At 45.9% G+C, this 16,779-nt stretch overlaps 2 protein-coding genes across 9 annotated transcripts in view; both read left to right on the forward strand.

Moving 5' to 3' along the window:
- The first annotated feature begins 489 nt into the window (after positions 1–489).
- DDX52 (DExD-box helicase 52) lies at positions 490–13,355 on the forward strand. 2 transcript variants are annotated; one of them, XR_014558503.1, is made up of 16 exons: positions 490–630; positions 1,790–2,057; positions 2,864–3,003; positions 3,710–3,895; positions 4,185–4,328; positions 5,102–5,213; positions 5,315–5,387; positions 5,695–5,898; positions 7,008–7,098; positions 7,757–7,879; positions 8,101–8,251; positions 8,781–8,856; positions 9,626–9,697; positions 10,286–10,378; positions 12,552–13,216; positions 13,267–13,355. XR_014558503.1 is itself a non-coding variant. In XM_083715336.1 (15 exons), exons 1-15 carry the CDS (start codon positions 544–546, stop codon positions 12,634–12,636), a joined length of 1,905 nt encoding a protein of 634 aa, XP_083571462.1. In that variant the 5' UTR covers positions 490–543; the 3' UTR covers positions 12,637–13,355. The 2 variants fall into 2 exon arrangements, 1 of the variants encoding a protein (XP_083571462.1); XM_083715336.1 differs by having other exon boundaries at positions 12,552–13,355.
- Positions 13,356–15,785: 2,430 nt separating this feature from the next.
- The window catches only part of SYNRG (synergin gamma), a 56,092-nt gene continuing 55,098 nt past the window's right edge, over positions 15,786–16,779 (forward strand). For all 7 annotated transcript variants that reach the window (XM_083714317.1, XM_083714318.1, XM_083714320.1 and 4 more), the window contains exon 1: positions 15,786–16,018. In XM_083714317.1, coding sequence (XP_083570443.1) covers positions 15,879–16,018 — 140 coding nt within the window. In that variant the 5' untranslated portion in view covers positions 15,786–15,878. The remainder of the gene's footprint in view (positions 16,019–16,779) is intronic.

Genomic DNA, 16,779 nt, shown 5'->3' on the forward strand with positions numbered 1-16,779 from the left:
TTATTGCTTTTAAAAAAAAACTTGTTCAAATATTTTGATGATAACTGAAGACTGCAGTCCAGTGGCTACTTACCTGGAAATTAAGTCTATTCTGTAATTAAGTCTATTCTATTCTATAAAACCCCACTCAGAAGTAAGTTCTATTGACTTTACTGGCGCTTATAGACTTTGTCTCTGAAGCCAAAGCAGGTGCTGTAACTTGCCAGCGGTTTGACTTTACCCCCGGAAGGCGCACGCTTCCGTCGTCTCCCGAGGCGTGCAGATAGATGCCAAACCACAAACGGAGCTTATATAGTCAAAGTGAGGACGTCATATGGAAACCGGAACGTAGCTCATTCTTCTCCTCCCGTATCTCTATAACCTTAAAGAGAAAAGCGACTCTCTACCTTCCTTACCCTCTCTCTATGGTTCTACGACCGGAACCGCTCCGCCTTACTTCCGTTTCTTCTTCCGGGTTCGCTCCCTCCCGCCCGGTCTCCGAGTCCCCCGTTGCCGAGCAACGCGGGCACTTCCTTCCGGGCCGCGCGGTGCCTGTCGGGAAGCATGGATTCGCACGAGCTCTTCCGAAAGCTCGGAGCCGGCGCCAAGTTCGATGTGAAGCGCTTCAGGAGAGACGCGGAGCGATTCAAGGTAAAAGGGGGGGGGGGGCAAAAAGACAGCAGTCCTTCCCCTGCCTGGAAGCCCCATCCCTGGGGCTTCACTTTCGCGGTTGGGCTTAGTACCACGGGAAATGCGCTCTGTTCGCCCCCAGGAGCCTTTGGTTCCTTTATTTATTATTATTATTATTATTATTATTATTATTATTATTATTGCCTCAGTCTTATTCTCTCGTTCTCATTTACGGACAGTTTAATTTTCATGCCCCTGACAAAAGTGGTCTGAGAGCTTTTGCCAGGAGTGGGGAACTTGCTTCCCACCAGACGGCCGCATTTTGCTTCTTGTCAACCTTCTGGGGGCCACATGACAGTAGTGGGCAGGGCCAGAAGAAGAAAATAGGTGGGGTAAATGGAAGTAAATGGCAACCAAGTGTATGTTTAAACCCAGTGGTTTTTTTTTCTTTAAAAAGTGTTTAGGGGTACTCTCATTTTGACTCAAGAAAATGACCATTTTATAGATCAAATCGGGAAAAATAAATACAGTAAATGGGCAAAAGTACAAAGATTCACAAAATGTTTAGGGGTATGCATACCCCTGCATCCCCCCAGAAAAAAGCACTGGATAAACCAGTTTCTACACCTCTCTCTCTCTCTCTCTCTCTCTCTCTCTCTCTCTCTCTCTCCCTCCCCCCCCCCCCACCCCGGAAGCAACTGCCATTTGTCTCCAGCCAGCCAAAAACACTCAAGGAGGCAGTAAAGTATAGCTCACGAAGGGTATGGCCTGGGGAGTCTTCTGAATGTCAGATAGAGAGGCACAAAGGGCCATTTTTGGTCTATGGGCTTGAGGTTGCCCCACCCTGTCTTACTCCACAGTGGTCTTTAAGATGTCACCAGGTGCTTTGATTGTTTTTATCCCAAGAGACGCACACAGCTATGCCTTTGGAAGTATTTTTTTATCACCCTGCACATTTTATTCTTGCAAAGCAGTGGCATAATGGAGCTGGGGTGAAGCACCATTTATTTTACGGCGGGGTGAAATGATGTGTTCTCTATTCGAAAGTCCTCTGCATGGCAAATGAAGTTTTTTGAGCCCTGGCTGGCTTTGTGACCAGGCAGGGTTCTTGGTACCTGGTTCTCCCTGGGGAAACAAGAACTCTAAATCACAGGGATGTTGTGGATCTGTTTCATTTCAGGTGATCAGAACTAAGGATAAAGAAGCCGGAGCATCGGAGATTCTGGGAGAGCTTGACTTCTTTGCTAACCCGAGCAAAAAACCACCCAATCCTTTCGATAATGGCGGAGGAGGAAATTGTCTTTGTGAACCTCAAGCTGAAGCATTGGAATCACAACCTGAAAATAAAGGAAATGAACCCAGATTGGAGGGCAAGGCGAGGGCTGCAGAGAAGAGAAAAGGAGATGGGCAAAGCATGGAAGGGAGGGGCAAAAAGAAAAAGGCTCAAGGTAAATGAGTGGGCAGTTCATTTTAAAAAGAATGCATTCTTTTTATTTCTGTTAAATTAACGAGGCATCCAGGAAGCATGGGCAGTTGTCAAGTGATATGAACTCATTTGTACACAGTTGTGGGAGCAGTATGATTAATCTCTGAGTTGCCTTCCACATATATACTCCAAGCAAATTTAGGGACATTTTCTTAAAAAACAGCACAACAGAACATAGGTATAATGAACAACGCTGGTCTTCTGGTGGCTTATAATGTTTTCTTGCTGGGTTCAGAAGATGATTGTATATTCTTCTTGGATCTTGATCTCCTGTTTTACTTGTGATGTACACTGGGCTTACCTGTACTGAGTTGTGCCTTTATTGTAATAGGTAGCTTGGAGGAGTCGGTGTAGTGCTGACTTGTGTTGCACTAACAGTAATACTACTAATAATAATTTTATTATTTGTACCCCACTCATCTGACTGCATTGCCCCAGCCACTTTTGGTAGCTTCCAACATAATATAAAAAGTTTGGTCCGCAAGGCCACTTCCCCAAAACCAAACCTGCCTGTCAATCATCTGATAGGCCAGGAGTGGGCAGGGTTCAACCTTTCTTGGTGCTGCTTTGCCAAACTGCCCCACTTTGACAGGTGGGAGGGATGACCTACCTTTCATTAACCTAATTATTATTTACATTTTGATTTTTTTGTGAACCACTTTGAACGCAGATTTATTTGGGTAAAATGCAGCTTATAAATGACAATGGCAATTTAGTTTTCATCTTTTCATTCTGGTTTATATACATGGATGTTCTTGAAACTTTCAGAGGCAGCCCCCACAAATCTTGGTGCTGAAAATGAGGGGATATTGTGGATGTCCACTTTGGAAGCAAAGCTTAGCGTTCCAAGGAGCAAGGGGGAGAAGGAGCCCCCTGCAGCAAAACTGGAACAAGCTAGACAAGAAAAGGTGAGTTGGTTCTCTTTAGTGTGCTACCTGCAAGCAATTTGGAAGTAGTAGCAAGTGATAGCCGTGAAACGCTCTGGGGTGACCTTGGGTCTGTTGCCTTCTTTCTGTCAGTCTAACCTACCTCACAGGGTTGTTGTGAGAATGAAACAGGGAGGAAAACAGGGTGTACCACCTTGAGTTCCTTGGAGGGGATAGGTGGGGTGCTGATGAAACCAATTAATTAAAAATAAAGTCTGCTGAAAAAATGGCATGTGCTTTAATCTCCAACTTAAATGATTGAGGGTTGAATTTGAAGGTTAGCACGAGTTAAGAGCACGATCAAGGGATCCTGGCTATCATTTCATCTCAGAACATACGATAGCAGGGATTGATTTCTAGCAGGTGAGATGTCACGTTTCTAAAAGTGTGTTCAAAAAAGTTTTGTGCAAGTGAACTTCAAGTGTGCATCCTAAGGGACCCTAAGACTGCTGCAGTAATGAGCTTGTATTTTCAAAAGTTGTATTAGTTACTGGCATTTTATAATTGCAGGTCATGTTTAGGTCTCCCCTCCTCCCCCCGAGCTGAAAGTTTACATGTCAAAAATGGTGTGCTTTAGTGCAGTCTTAAGACTGGCAACCAAAGTATGTAGATGTGGGGTTTCTTTTTAAATTTTTTAAAAATAATGACTTCCACTTTAATGTAGCATGTACATCTTGGAATTTTCTAGGTAAATCACTTCAGAAATAAGCACAAGATCTATATTCAGGGAACAGATCTTCCGGAACCTATTGCTACGTTTGAGCAACTTGCAAAGGAATACAACGTCCACCAGAAGATCATGCAGAACATTGAAGCTGCAGGGTTCCAGACTCCCACACCGATTCAGATGCAGGCTATTCCTGTCATGCTCCATGTGCGTCCTTGGTTTAATTTTTCACTTTGAGGTGAAACGGTGATCTAGTCTGTGATGTTCCTTAAGTTATCCTTGTTTAACTTCTCCACCAGCAAGATGGAGGGGGGACGGTGTTATGAACTCAAATTGAATTATTATCCAAAGTCCTTTTTGTGCATATTATATACTATCAATGACAGGGAGAACTGAACATTTCTGTGGTGCATTTTTCATCCATTGTGGCTTTCAGCGCTGTACCAGCTGCCTAACCCAGCCTTGGCTCATTCCCTTTTCTCCTCCACCCCACCAGGGTCGCGAACTTCTAGCCTGTGCCCCCACTGGTTCAGGGAAAACATTGGCTTTCGGCGTTCCTGTTTTAGCACACCTGAAACAACCTATGAATAAAGGTTTCAGAGCACTGATAATATCCCCTACGCGGGAGCTTGCCAATCAGGTATGTCTATGTTATTGTATTATATTGTATTTTTGCCCTAAATTGGATTTGACGGTGCATTTAATGCTTGCTGTCAGGTTGTGAAAGCTAAACAGGGAAGTGCTTCACCCATGTGGTACATTCGTCATGTAAGCTTTCCCAAAGGAATAGTGGGCAGTAAGTAAGATGTTGACTAATAGGTGAGAACAGTGAGTTGCTTTAAATGGTCATATATCTGTCTTTCTAGCCCCTGACTACCCACTTTACTTGGGGTTGGGGGGTAGCTTGTACTTATTTACATTACACATTTATACGCCACCGTTTAGACAAAGAAAGGGCTCTCAGAGCAACTTTCAAAAACTCAGGCTTACAATTTTAAAAGACATGTCATCCAAGGAAAAAAGGAATAGCAGGGAGGAGGAAAAAGCAAGCTCAAGCATAAATTTGTAAAGCTGCATCTGATACCAGTGATAGTTCTGACTTCCAGTATATTTGTCTATCTAGCCCAGTATTATCTACTCTGATTGCCATCAGCCCATTCTGGGTCTCTGGCAGAAGCCTTTCCCATCACCTGCTACTTGATCTTGTTTTTTGAGTTGGAAAAGCTGGATTGAACCTTGGATCTGTGCTGAAATATGGGCCCTTCAGTCTGTCATTGCTGTTTATTGTTGTTGTTGTTATTATTATTCTGCTCTTGAACATAACTCTGAATGTGAAGATAATTGGGTTCTTTTTAAAAAAAATGGCATTCATGTTCATTTAAAAAAATAAATGATTATTCCTTTATGTTTTAGACACACCGAGAGCTGCTTAAGCTGTCAGAAGGTATCGGCTTCAGAATACACATGATCCATAAAGCTGCTGAGGCTGTGAAAAAGTTTGGGCCAAAGTCATCTCAGAAATTTGGTAACTTGGACATAAACTGGAGTTCACAGATTCCAATCCACTCCCTATTCCATTGCCCTGCCTGGCTAATTGTGTGTATCTCTCCCCCCCCCCCCCCATAGATATTCTGGTGACTACTCCGAACAGACTTGTCTATCTTCTGAAACAAGACCCTCCAGCAATAGATTTGACCAGGTAAAAAAACAGAGCTCTCATTTAAAATAAGTTCCTTGAGTCTACCAGCATGTTTGACACATGCACTAAAATTTCTGAGTCCAGCCTCTGGCACCACCCTGAGCTCCTTGGAGAAAAAGTGGACTGTAAATGTAAGTTTATATACCTCACTTTAATACTAGCCAGGGGTGAAACCACTTCAAGGATTCATTCTTAGCAAGGCCATCTGGGAAAGGGTGTGCCCTGTGTCTGATCCTACTGGCTGTGTAAGACTTGTACATCTTTCTCCCCTCTAAACTGCAAATGTCCGTCTTCTGCTTTGCCCTAGGGTTGAGTGGCTGGTGGTGGACGAGTCGGATAAGTTATTTGAAGATGGGAAGACGGGCTTCCGAGACCAGCTTGCCACCATCTTCCTGGCGTGCACCTCCCACATTGTCAAGAGAGCCATGTTCAGTGCAACCTTCGCCCACGATGTAGAGCAATGGTGCAAACTCAACCTAGACAACATAGTGTCTGTCTCTATTGGAGCAAGGCAAGTGTGGAAGATTGAGCGTTGCCCCTTTCTCTCTCTCTCAATGTTCTCACATTCCTGTTTCTAGCTAGAGAAGCTGGTTGATTTTTGTCACACTTCCTTGAGCTTTGTGGAGCATTTGAGTATTTTTGCCTTAAGGCTGTCATGAAGGAAGAGGACACTTGAAAAGTCCCTTTGCCTGCTGTCTTCCCCTTCTGGGACCTGATTCGTTCCATTCACTGTCATTGCGTACTTTTTACAGAGACAAGCGGTTTTAGCCTGAACAGTCTGCTTGCCTCTTCAGCACATAGTGGAAACTTTAGGGACCTCTGACTTTTTGGTGTTGCCTTGCCAAGTTTTAGGGTTGGCCGGAAAGTGTGTTAAGGAGTACTGTGCATTAACTGTGGAATTAAGAAGGAGTACTTAAAGCTGTCTCTCAGCTCATACTGCAAACCCCCCAGGTTGCAAAAAGTCCAGTGCTGTTCTTTACACAGGACTGGGTGGGTGAGAGAGGAGGAAGTGTGAAGAGTGCTTTCTTTCTTTCTTGGGGTTGCGTGGATGGAGCAGAACTGCTCTAAATAAGTCACCTGTGCTGAGGTCTCCCTCATCCTGTGACAGTTTTAAGGAAAGGAAAGAACTCTGTTCACTGAGCCCCATCAATCTGGGAGCCTTGGCTGCAAGCTAGTATAAAGTGTTCTGTGTTTCCGAAGTTTTCTCATCTGCAAAAAGCTTGCAGCGGGCTGGTGGGGAACTTGGGGCCTAAGCATCAAATGTGGCCCTCCAGGTCTCTGTCTGGCCCTCAGAGCTCTCCTTAGGCCACACCCCTTACCAGCCCTGCTTTGCACCATCCTTCAGTGATTTTGCCTGGCTGGGAATGCGTCATTGAACTGATAGTACCTTTTGCTTGTCTGGATAGACGACAGAGAAGGGCTTGCGAGTGTGTGTGTGAAAACTAGCCTTCTGGAGGAAAAGATGTTTTCTGGCCCTGCCCACCATATGGCCCTCAGCCCCACCTTTGGTTAACACCCATTCTGCTGGTAGTTTTCTCACTCCGACGATTCCTTTTGAGGTAACTTTAATCCCAGTCCATCTTCAAGCCTTGACAGTGTCTACCTGTTCTTTGATTTCAGGAATGCTGCGGCTGAGACAGTGGATCAGGAGCTCTTGTTCGTTGGATCGGAGACGGGGAAACTGCTAGCGATGAGGGGCCTTGTGAAAAAGGTTGTTTCCCAGGGTAGTTTGGCGGCCAGTCCTCCTTCCTAGAAAACTAGGGATTGCAGCTGTCCAAAGGGAATAGTGTTCTCCCAACAGCTCTCAGTGCTCTTAACAAACTGCACTTCCCAGTTTGACTAACATCCAGTGCAATCCATTGGGACAAGTGGGGCTTCCAATTAAACATAGATAGGGCTTCGTGGCACAAGTTCTTTGGTGCCTGCTACCCCTGGGTCTGGGTCTCCTGACTTTTGTGATCAGACTTCCCCCAACCTTTGGACCTCCAAATGTTTCAGACTCCAAATCCCATCATCCCTCGCCAGCACAGGTATGCTGACTGGGGAAGCCCAGGGAGAAAGAGAATGAAGCAGCCCACCTGTGCACTCCTCATATGGCTAAGATACCACAGGGTTTAATCACCGTTCACATTCTGTGCTTTGATTGCAAACTCCATGGCACAGAAATACGTAGGCTATTTTTGCTGGGTATCTTTGTGAAGGTTGTGCTGGCAGAGGCCAATTGGAGCCATCGCCCAAAACAGTGGCAGCCACCAGGGTTGGGAAGGCTGATCATGGCTGACTATCTCAATAATGCTACCAGGCCCTTTTCGCACGTGATCAGCCACCAAGCTTTCTTTCACCCCCTCCTTCCCTCTTTCTCTTTGCAGGGCTTCACACCACCTGTCTTGGTGTTTGTCCAGTCCATTGAACGGGCAAAAGAGCTTTTCCACGAGCTCATTTATGAAGGCATCAACGTGGACGTCATTCACGCAGACAGGACCCAACAGCAGGTAGGAGAAACGCTGCTGAAGTCTGAGCCGCTAGGTTGTTCCTCCGTTTTCCTTGACATGTTTAGAAGCAGGTGTCAGGGAAGGAACCCACACCCAGGAACTGATGCAACTAGAGCAATTCTGTGTTGCCAGCTTGGAGTTATAGAAGCCGCAGTGTAATTGTGGCTTTTGTGAAGCTGAAGGGGGGAAAAACCACCAATACGCCTTTCTGTTTCCCCTAGAGAGACAGTGTCGTCCACAGTTTCAGAGCGGGGAAGATCTGGGTCCTTATCTGTACTGCTCTGTTGGCAAGAGGCATCGACTTCAAAGGAGTGAACATGGTTATTAATTTTGACTTCCCGAGTAGCGCTGTGGAATACATCCACCGGATCGGTGAGTGTGGGCTGCGCATTTCCATCACACGGCTCTTGGTTATTTCAGACTTCTGTCCACTCCCACTAGAGGTTGGGAGGTCCTCCTTCTGGGCTTTCCAGAAGAGGCATCTGGTTGGCCACTGTGAGATCAGGTGTTGGAGCAGATGGGCCTTTGGCCTGATCCCACAGGGCTCACCTTATGGGGAGAACAATAGCACAAGACATACCTTGCACAGGTGGGGTCCGGACAATCAGTCTTTGGTGTCTTGCAGTTAAAAACATAGATAGATAGATAGATAGATAGATAGATAGATAGATAGATACATAGATATGAGAAGAATAAGTCTGTTGTTTTCTCAGCTGGAGCGATACTCTTGAAAGTGTGCAAGCAATGCTTGCTGAATCTTGGGCCCCTGAGTGACACCTAAAGGGTTCTCAGTCATGTTGGCTTGGGCTGCTGGGAGTTGAACCCCCTTTATAATGTTTATTCTATGCTGGCATGTGCTCAAAAGGTAGATTTGCTTATATGTTCCTTTCCTCCTCCACAGGCCGCACAGGAAGAGCAGGGCACACTGGAAAAGCAATCACCTTCTTCACTGAAGACGACAAGCCATTACTGCGAAGGTACCTCCCTTGCTCACTGCTGCTGCTGTGACTTTTTGCCGCTTGCTTGTTTCTGTTGCGATTTTGGTCCCTGGTTGGCGACTCGTTTTCTTTTGCTTTTTTAATAGTAAGGGCTGAAGAGCCTGCAGCATTGACTGGTTCTGCCTGCTCCTTCGCTGGTGAAGGGCTCTTCCCCCATTGTGAGCAATTACATAGGCATTGGGTGGAGCTCTTTAGCAGCTCTCGCCTCCTACTCTTGACTTGGAATGAGGATAATCTTGTAGCAAAACTCATCATAAATGGCAGGGGGCCCCCTCTGCCAAAGCCTCTTTTCATCTTTCAACTGTGGGGGTGGTCAAGTGCCCTTTTCCTGTGCCTTTGAACCCAAGAGTGACTTAGGAAGCTACCTCTTACTGATTTAAACCATTTCTCTGCCTAGCTTAATAGTATCTACACTGATTGGCAGGGGCTCCAATTTCAGACAAGACATCTTTCCCAGCCCTTCTTGGAGATGCCAGGATTGAACCTGGGACCCTCTGTATGAAAGCCACTGAGCCATGACCCTTCCCTTATAGTTTCTTCCTAAGAGGTTGGTGTATTTACATAGTGGGGGGCTGACTCTGGGGATATTTGGAGGCCCAGTAACCTATAGCAAATATCAACTTTTGCCAGATCAAGTTTTTCTACAGTGGTGCTCTTGCTCCTCTGACTGAAACAAACTTGGCAGAGAATTATTGACTCTCTCCTCTCTCCCTGCACCCCTGCCATCCCTCATTTTCTTTCCTTACAGTATCGCCAGTGTCATTCAGCGAGCTGGCTGTCCTGTGCCAGACTACATAAAACATTTCCACAAGCTTCAAAGGTAAGTGAGCATTTTGATCGAGCCAAATAGGAGAACGATGGTGGAAGAGCTCCAGGAGTAGTTCTGTTTCTCCTCTCTACCAGTCCTCACCCTGCCCCCTCATTTTTATTTTTTTTGTCCACACCTGTTGGGCTCTGGTCACTTGTGGCTGCTCTGGTCCTAGTGATCTTGGATGGCTGGTTCAGGGACATGGTACTGCAGCTGATGCTCTTTGGCTCTTGGCTGTGAACTGCATGCACAGTGAAGCCTTTGGCCTGAGGTGACATGCTTATTCTTTCACTTGTTCTCTCTCACACACACATCAGGAGGAAATGCAGTAGGAGGTTGAGCAGTTTGGTGGGCGGAGGGGAGCAAGAGTGTGATGGTCAGAGTGGAATGAGGGAAGGTAGAAGTGTTTGGTAGTGGTTGAGAATTAGGCAGCGGGAGTGGCTTTGAGCCCCCCAGGCAGGGGCAGTACAGAAGGGTGGCAAGGACCTTAAGCTGCCTGCCTGTGCTCTATGTGAACCACCTTCAGCTGGTTGTGGGGTTTTCTGCTCTCCTGAAAGCCTTTACTTTCCCCCTCTCCCCTTGCCCCAATGTCATTTTCAGCAAGCAAAAGAAGAAGTTGATTAAGAAGCCTTTGGAAAGGGAACACATTCTTACATCTCCCCAGTTCTTACGCCAGAAAGCGAAGAGAAAAAAGTAAGCTGAATTTTACTTGTTAAAAGCTTTTAGAGGGGTGGGGAAGGAGGTGTAATTTCACTTAACCAGTGCTACAGGACAGAGGAAAAGAGTGTGAGAAATGTTATTCCCAGTTCTGTTTATCCAGGTAAACGAAGCAGAATCAGACCATTCATGTATCTGTTCTCCTCCCAGAGCTACAATGCCCAGAGTTCCCTGGGAAGAGAGATTAGTGGCTAAAACAACTCTGAGAATTGTAGCTTATTTATTGGGTATATGAAGGAAGTTCTAGCACCCTTAACAAACTACAGTTCTCAGGATTCTTTGTGGGAAGCCATGACTGCTGAAAGTGTTATCCTAATGCTTTAGATGTATTGTGTACATGGGGCCTTAATACCTAGTGGGTCCCATCTACTTCAGTATTGCCCACACCACTGCTCCCCAACCTGGTGCCCTCCAAATGTTTAGAACTACCACTGCTATCAGCCACTGCTACATGCCTGTCAAAGTTATACAACATTTCTGTGTTGAAGAGTTTGCAATCAAGGGACAGAATTTCAACAGTGATTTGTCCCTGTGGATCTTTTGATGAATGAGCAGAGCATGGATGGGCTGTTTTGTCCTCCTAGTTCAGGATATTTTCTCCTTAACATCTGTGCACAACTGGATTGAAGCCACCAACCTGCCGGGCATCTCAATGAATGGTAACCAACCAGCTGCTCATAGAGAGGGGATCTGTGTTTGACCTTGAGAGGAGAGCCCTTCAGATTTCTTGGAGGTGGGGAGGCATCTGGGCCCCGTTCTGACAGTGGGGATGCTCACGTATACCCAAACTGCTGTTGATTATGGCTTAATTTCAGGGTTAATGCACAAGCCAAGAGTCTCTCAAACATCTTAACCCATGTCTCTCTTATGTACTGTCCACCTGTCCTTCACTCAATGTGATCTTACATTGACTGGATTGGAGATGGTGGTGTGAGTTTTTTACCCTGAAATTCGATTCTGCTCCTGAGTTAGCTGGAGAGAGCATGGCCTTCTGGTGTTCAAAAGGGATTCAGGCTTAAAAACAGCACTTCCAAAATCTGGCTCCCACACAGTCTCCTACTGTTCTTTTCTCCTCTACCACCATCAAGGCAGAGAGAAAGAGACTTTGCAAAGCTGATTCTTGCAAGCTCCATGTCAGTGACCAAGAGCAGTTACCAACATTTGTTGTTGTTGTTGTTGCTGCATAAGAAGGGTGTTTCAGTAACATTCAGTGGAATGTAGAATTGGGAAGAAAACACAGAGAGAGGAGGAGGTGTCTTCAGATCTGAGCTTCAGTGTGAGAGAAGGTAGAACCACTTTGGGGAGGAACCATATTTCAGCAGCATCTCCAGTTAACAGGATCAGGTTGCAGGAGACAGAGAAAGATATTCCATCCTGAGACTCTGGAGGGCCACTGCCAGCCAGAGTAGACAATTCTGGAAAGCAGCTTCATACATTCCTATGTAGCTCAGTGGTAGAGCATCTGCTTTGCATGCAGAAGGTGCCACCTTCAATCACTGGCATCTCCAGATAGGACTGAGAATGTACTTTATCTGAAAGCCTGGAGAGCATCTGCCAGTTCTGCCAAATCTCATCCACACAGTTCTGCCCGCTGAACATTTGGGCAACACGGGAACCAAATGGAGCCCAGAAAGTGCCCTTTTCCTGGCGTGTGAACCCTTCGTCCAAATTAGTGCTTTTCACATAAATCCTCAAGTCTGCTTTTAAGACTGCTTTTAACATTCACACCTTTCTACTTAGCTTTAAAAAAAACCAAAACCCTTTAAATAGGCTTTCCCATGCCAGCTTCTTTGTTTATTAGCAGCTAGGCACAGTGCTTCAGTTCTCTGTAGCTCATATTTATACTCAAGTTACATAAGCACCTGCTCTGTATTAAACTCTGCCAGAAGTGAAATATTGAAGATAAGAAATTACCTTAGACTGAACACAACCATCAGTCTATCTAGCCTAGCATTGCCCGTTCTACCTGGCAAAACCCAAGGCCCCTTTTTAGCTGGATTTGAACCTGGGATCTTCATGCGCAGAGCGCACTCTACAACTGTAGGCCCCACTCTACACAATCTGCTTTGTTGACAGCTAGTAGACTGCTATGAGAGCCTGATGATTGTTATTAAAGTTGGTTACATGAAGGTACTTTTTTCCCTTTTAGGAGAATCACTCAGAAAGGAGTGAAGAAAGATTCCAAAGAAGCCAAAACCGAGAATTCTCAGGCACAGACTGTTCCAGAAAACTGATGCAGCGCTTTGAAGGATTGCTGAAAATAAGCAGGGCTGCTATGTTATTTGTAGGAATCTGGGAAGCCACACGGACCACTGATGGAACAAAGAGATTCTTTTATATTATTTTGCCTCTCTCTGTTATTTTTTTGGCAGAAAGCAAGCCCTTTCCTGCCATTGTTGGGGGGTCAGGCCATCCTGTGCTGTGACATTTTTTTGCCAGGCTTCAAGGACGACAGTGCAATGGCAGAAGTGGCTCATCTTCCTTCACTTGATGATAAACGTTCTTGCATCCCTGGGTGCTGAGGGGGACTTCCCATGTCAGTAAAGGAAGGCAGGAGGGCCGAAGGGGTGCCCTGCCACTTATGCCTTCAGATTGCTTTCTCTTGTACCCCAGTCTAGCAAATAAAGCAGGGATAGGGAGCCTGTGGATCCCTCCAGATGTTGGGTTTCCAACTCCCATGTACTCCAGCAGCATCTGGAGGACCACAGGTTCCCCATTCCTGCTTGCTATACAGTATTAGGTTCTGTAGCTGCTATAAGGTGTAAGACACAGTCGTTGCAGGCTTGATGCTGCAAATTTATAACACACAGGAAAGTGAATTTTAAATCCACAGTAAAATATCTGTGGATGGAAATACCCAAGAGTGTGTTCTTCTTGCACAAATTTACATGCTTTACACAGGTTCATCGGCCATAAAATCTGTAAGTCTTCCCAATAAACTGCCTCCAAATGGTTTCGCTATGCCTTGCGTCTTATGTTCCTAAATATTTCTTCATTTTTTTGTTGCAATTTTTTGGGTTAAGCTGTTCAAAGGAAAAGATACACCATAACGAAAGAGATGTCTCTATAGAGCAGAGGTATGGAACCTTTTTGGCCTGCCCTACACTGCTAAGAATGCTTTCCTTCTCCATTCTAGAAATATATATTTTACCAGTATCTTTCCAAAGGCTCAGAAATGGGTAGCAAAAGGAGAAACACCTCTGCAGGCACACACACCTATTATTAAAAATTCAGCATCTATTTCTTTTATGAATTTAATAATGGGGTTTTATCCACCTAAGTCATACAATAGTCCACATAAAATGTTGGTCATGTCTGTTGATCTGAATGGATCTATTTTAAGGCCTCGTTAGATACACCTCAGGGGAAAAAACATGCAATATATTGAGAAATCTGTGTTTTGAGAAACTGGTGCGCCGTCACATTATTTCCTGTCTTCCATCAACTTTTGACAACTACCAGTTTGCATACAGGGCAAATAGATCCACGGAAGACGCTATCACTACTACTCTCCATGCTGCTCTGTTCCATCTGGAGCAGCCGGGGAGTTATGTGAGGCTGCTGTTTGTGGATTTTAGCTCTGCTTTTAACACTATCCTCCCCCATAGACTGGTGTCCAAGCTAGAGGCGATTGGACTCTCCAACTCCACCTGTCTCTGGGTTTTGGACTTTTTGTCAGAACGTTCTCAGAGGGTTAGGGTAGGGTCACATATGTCCACAGCCCTTAGCCTTAACACCGGCTCACCACAGGGTTGTGTGTTGAGTCCCCTGCTCTATACTCTCTATACGTATGATTGTACAGCCATTTATTCCAGCAACAAAATCATCAAGTTTGCTGATGACACTACGGTGGTGGGGCTCATTTCAGGAGGGGATGAGTCCGCCTATCGGGACGAGGTGGAGCGGCTTTGTGCTTGGTGTGGAGAGAACAATCTGGCTCTTAATACGACTAAGACCAAGGAATTGGTGGTGGATTACAGGAAAAAAAAGGCGGACATTCAGCCCTTGTATATCAACGGGGAACGGGTGGAGAGGGTGGCGGAATTCAGGTTTTTGGGAGTGACTATCGATCAGGGCATGACTTGGAGCGCAAATACCACTGCTCTGGTGAAGAAGGCCCAGCAGAGAATTTATTTCCTCAGACTTTTAAAGAAGAACAATCTGAGTGAGAGACTGCTGGTGTCCTTCTACCGAGGCTCCATAGAGAGCATTCTCACATACTGTATTTGTGCCTGGTTCTCCAGCTGTACAGCTAGGAAGAGGAAGGTGCTCCAGAAGGTCATAACCACAGCCCAAAGGATTATTGGTCATCCCCTCCCATCTTTGGAAGAACTGTACGGTTCCCGTTGTCTTAGGAAAGCAAACAATATCCTGCAGGATGCATCTCACCCGGGACACAGTCTGTTTGTACTACTGCCTTCTGGCAGGAGATACAGAAACATCAAGTCAAGGACAAATAGACTGAAAAATAGTTTCTATCCAAGAGCTGTGGCCTTCTTAAATGCAGTAACTCGATAGTGTGACCTGGGAGTTTGATGGGTGTGGGTGTGGGTGTGGCTGGAATGTGGTTTGTTTGGTTGTTGTTGTTGTGTTGCTTTTGTTGTTTTTAAGGGATGGCATCCAATTTCGTTGCACTTGTGCAATGTTGCACTTGTGTAATGACAATAAAGAATCTATCTATCTATCTATCTATCTATCTATACTTGCTCATTTAGATCTGTATATGAGCTGTCAAAATTGTATATTTAATAGAGATTAATACATATAGGAATCTGAGAACTATATACCCATCTTGTTAAATCTTTATAGTTGTTAGATCTCTAATCTTTATATAGATTACAAAGAGCTTTAGGTCTACAGCTAGAAAAAAACACACGCATACATCTTTCTGACTCTTCAATGTATTGTCAGGGCTTTTTTTTTGCATGTGTTAAAACTTATTTTTACTGTGTGTGCCTTGAGGTGACTGTGGCGAGAAGGCAGTTAAAAAGTATTATATTTATTTATACCTCTCCTTTCTCCGCCCCCCAGGAGAGGGGGGGGGGAGAGACTCAGGACAGCTTTGGCAAACGGAAACAGGTAATAATAATGATAATGAAAAGACTAGTAATAAAATCTAATTATTGGTAAAGCAGAGCGGGTGGGGATGGAGAGACCTCTAGGATGAGCAGCCTCCATCCTGACCCACACCTAGAGGGCACCTAGAGCGACCACCCACCCCTGCCTATAGGGTGACTCTCCCTACGCCTCACAAGACCCCTCACTTCCCCACTTTGTGGGGGGAGAGAGAAGAGGGCGGCTAGACCCCGCTCCTTCCCGCCCCTCAAGGCGGGCGCTGCCCAGCCGGTGGGCCGGGCCTGGCGGGGGCGAGGCGAGGAGGCTCTGCCCCGGAAGTGGCGGCGGCGGCGGCCCAGCTGACAGGAGCCCGAGAGGGAGGCCCTGCTTCGGGCTCCTGCCTCAGTCGCCGGGCAGCAAGATGGCGCTGCGGCCGGGCCAGGGAGCCGGCGGCGGCGGTTCCCTCAGCACCTCCCCGGCCGCCGCCGCTTCTCTGCCGGGCGCCGCCGGGCCGCCTCCGGGAGCAGCAGGTGGCGCCGGAGGAAGCCCCGGGCCTGCCAGGTAGGAGGGGATCCCGCGGCCGGAGGGGAGGCGGGAAGGGAGGCGCGCTGCTTCTCAGGTGACTTTGGCATCTCGGATTATTCAAGGATCCCTGGAGCGACTTTTAAAGCCTTTGGGGAGGGGATATTCCCCACCCCGCACCAATTAAACCTAAATATATAGGAGAATACATAGGAGGAAGGAGAAGATAGGCACCCACATCATACCTAACACGTACATCATGGTTACTTCAATTTAGAGCCCGCCCTTCCATCCAAATGAGTGCGTTTATATATGTGTGTATCTATCTATATAGTGCACAGGCTATAGATATTAGTATTTGCACGTATAGGCCAAGTGGCAATGCGCAGCCTGTATGTTAGCTACTTTCCTATGTTATCTTAAATATTTTCTTTCAGATGCTTTAAATGTGATTGATTGGGTGGAGTCTTACTCAGCATAGGCAACACACACATAGTATACAACAGCATACAGTATACATAATGTGTGTGTACTTAATCTGCTTTCTCTCTCAGATATTTATGGATAATGGTTGGAGCGGGTGGATCTTTCGCCGTCTTAAAATACTGTAAAGCCATTCTGATGGATACCTAAGAATGTGTTTTATATGGGCTTACGTATATCCGGTTGGTAATCATTAACATAACAGCATTAAAAGTATTTAACACCCAGTATTTAACATACGGTCAGTGAATGGTTGCTAACCAGTTGTCTGAGCTCCACAGAGTCTCTAAGCAGGTACTCAAAACAAAATATTGAGG

Source organism: Podarcis gaigeae (genome assembly GCF_964106915.1).
Source record: "Podarcis gaigeae genome assembly, chromosome: 15".
Classification (NCBI taxonomy): Eukaryota; Metazoa; Chordata; class Lepidosauria; order Squamata; family Lacertidae; genus Podarcis; species Podarcis gaigeae.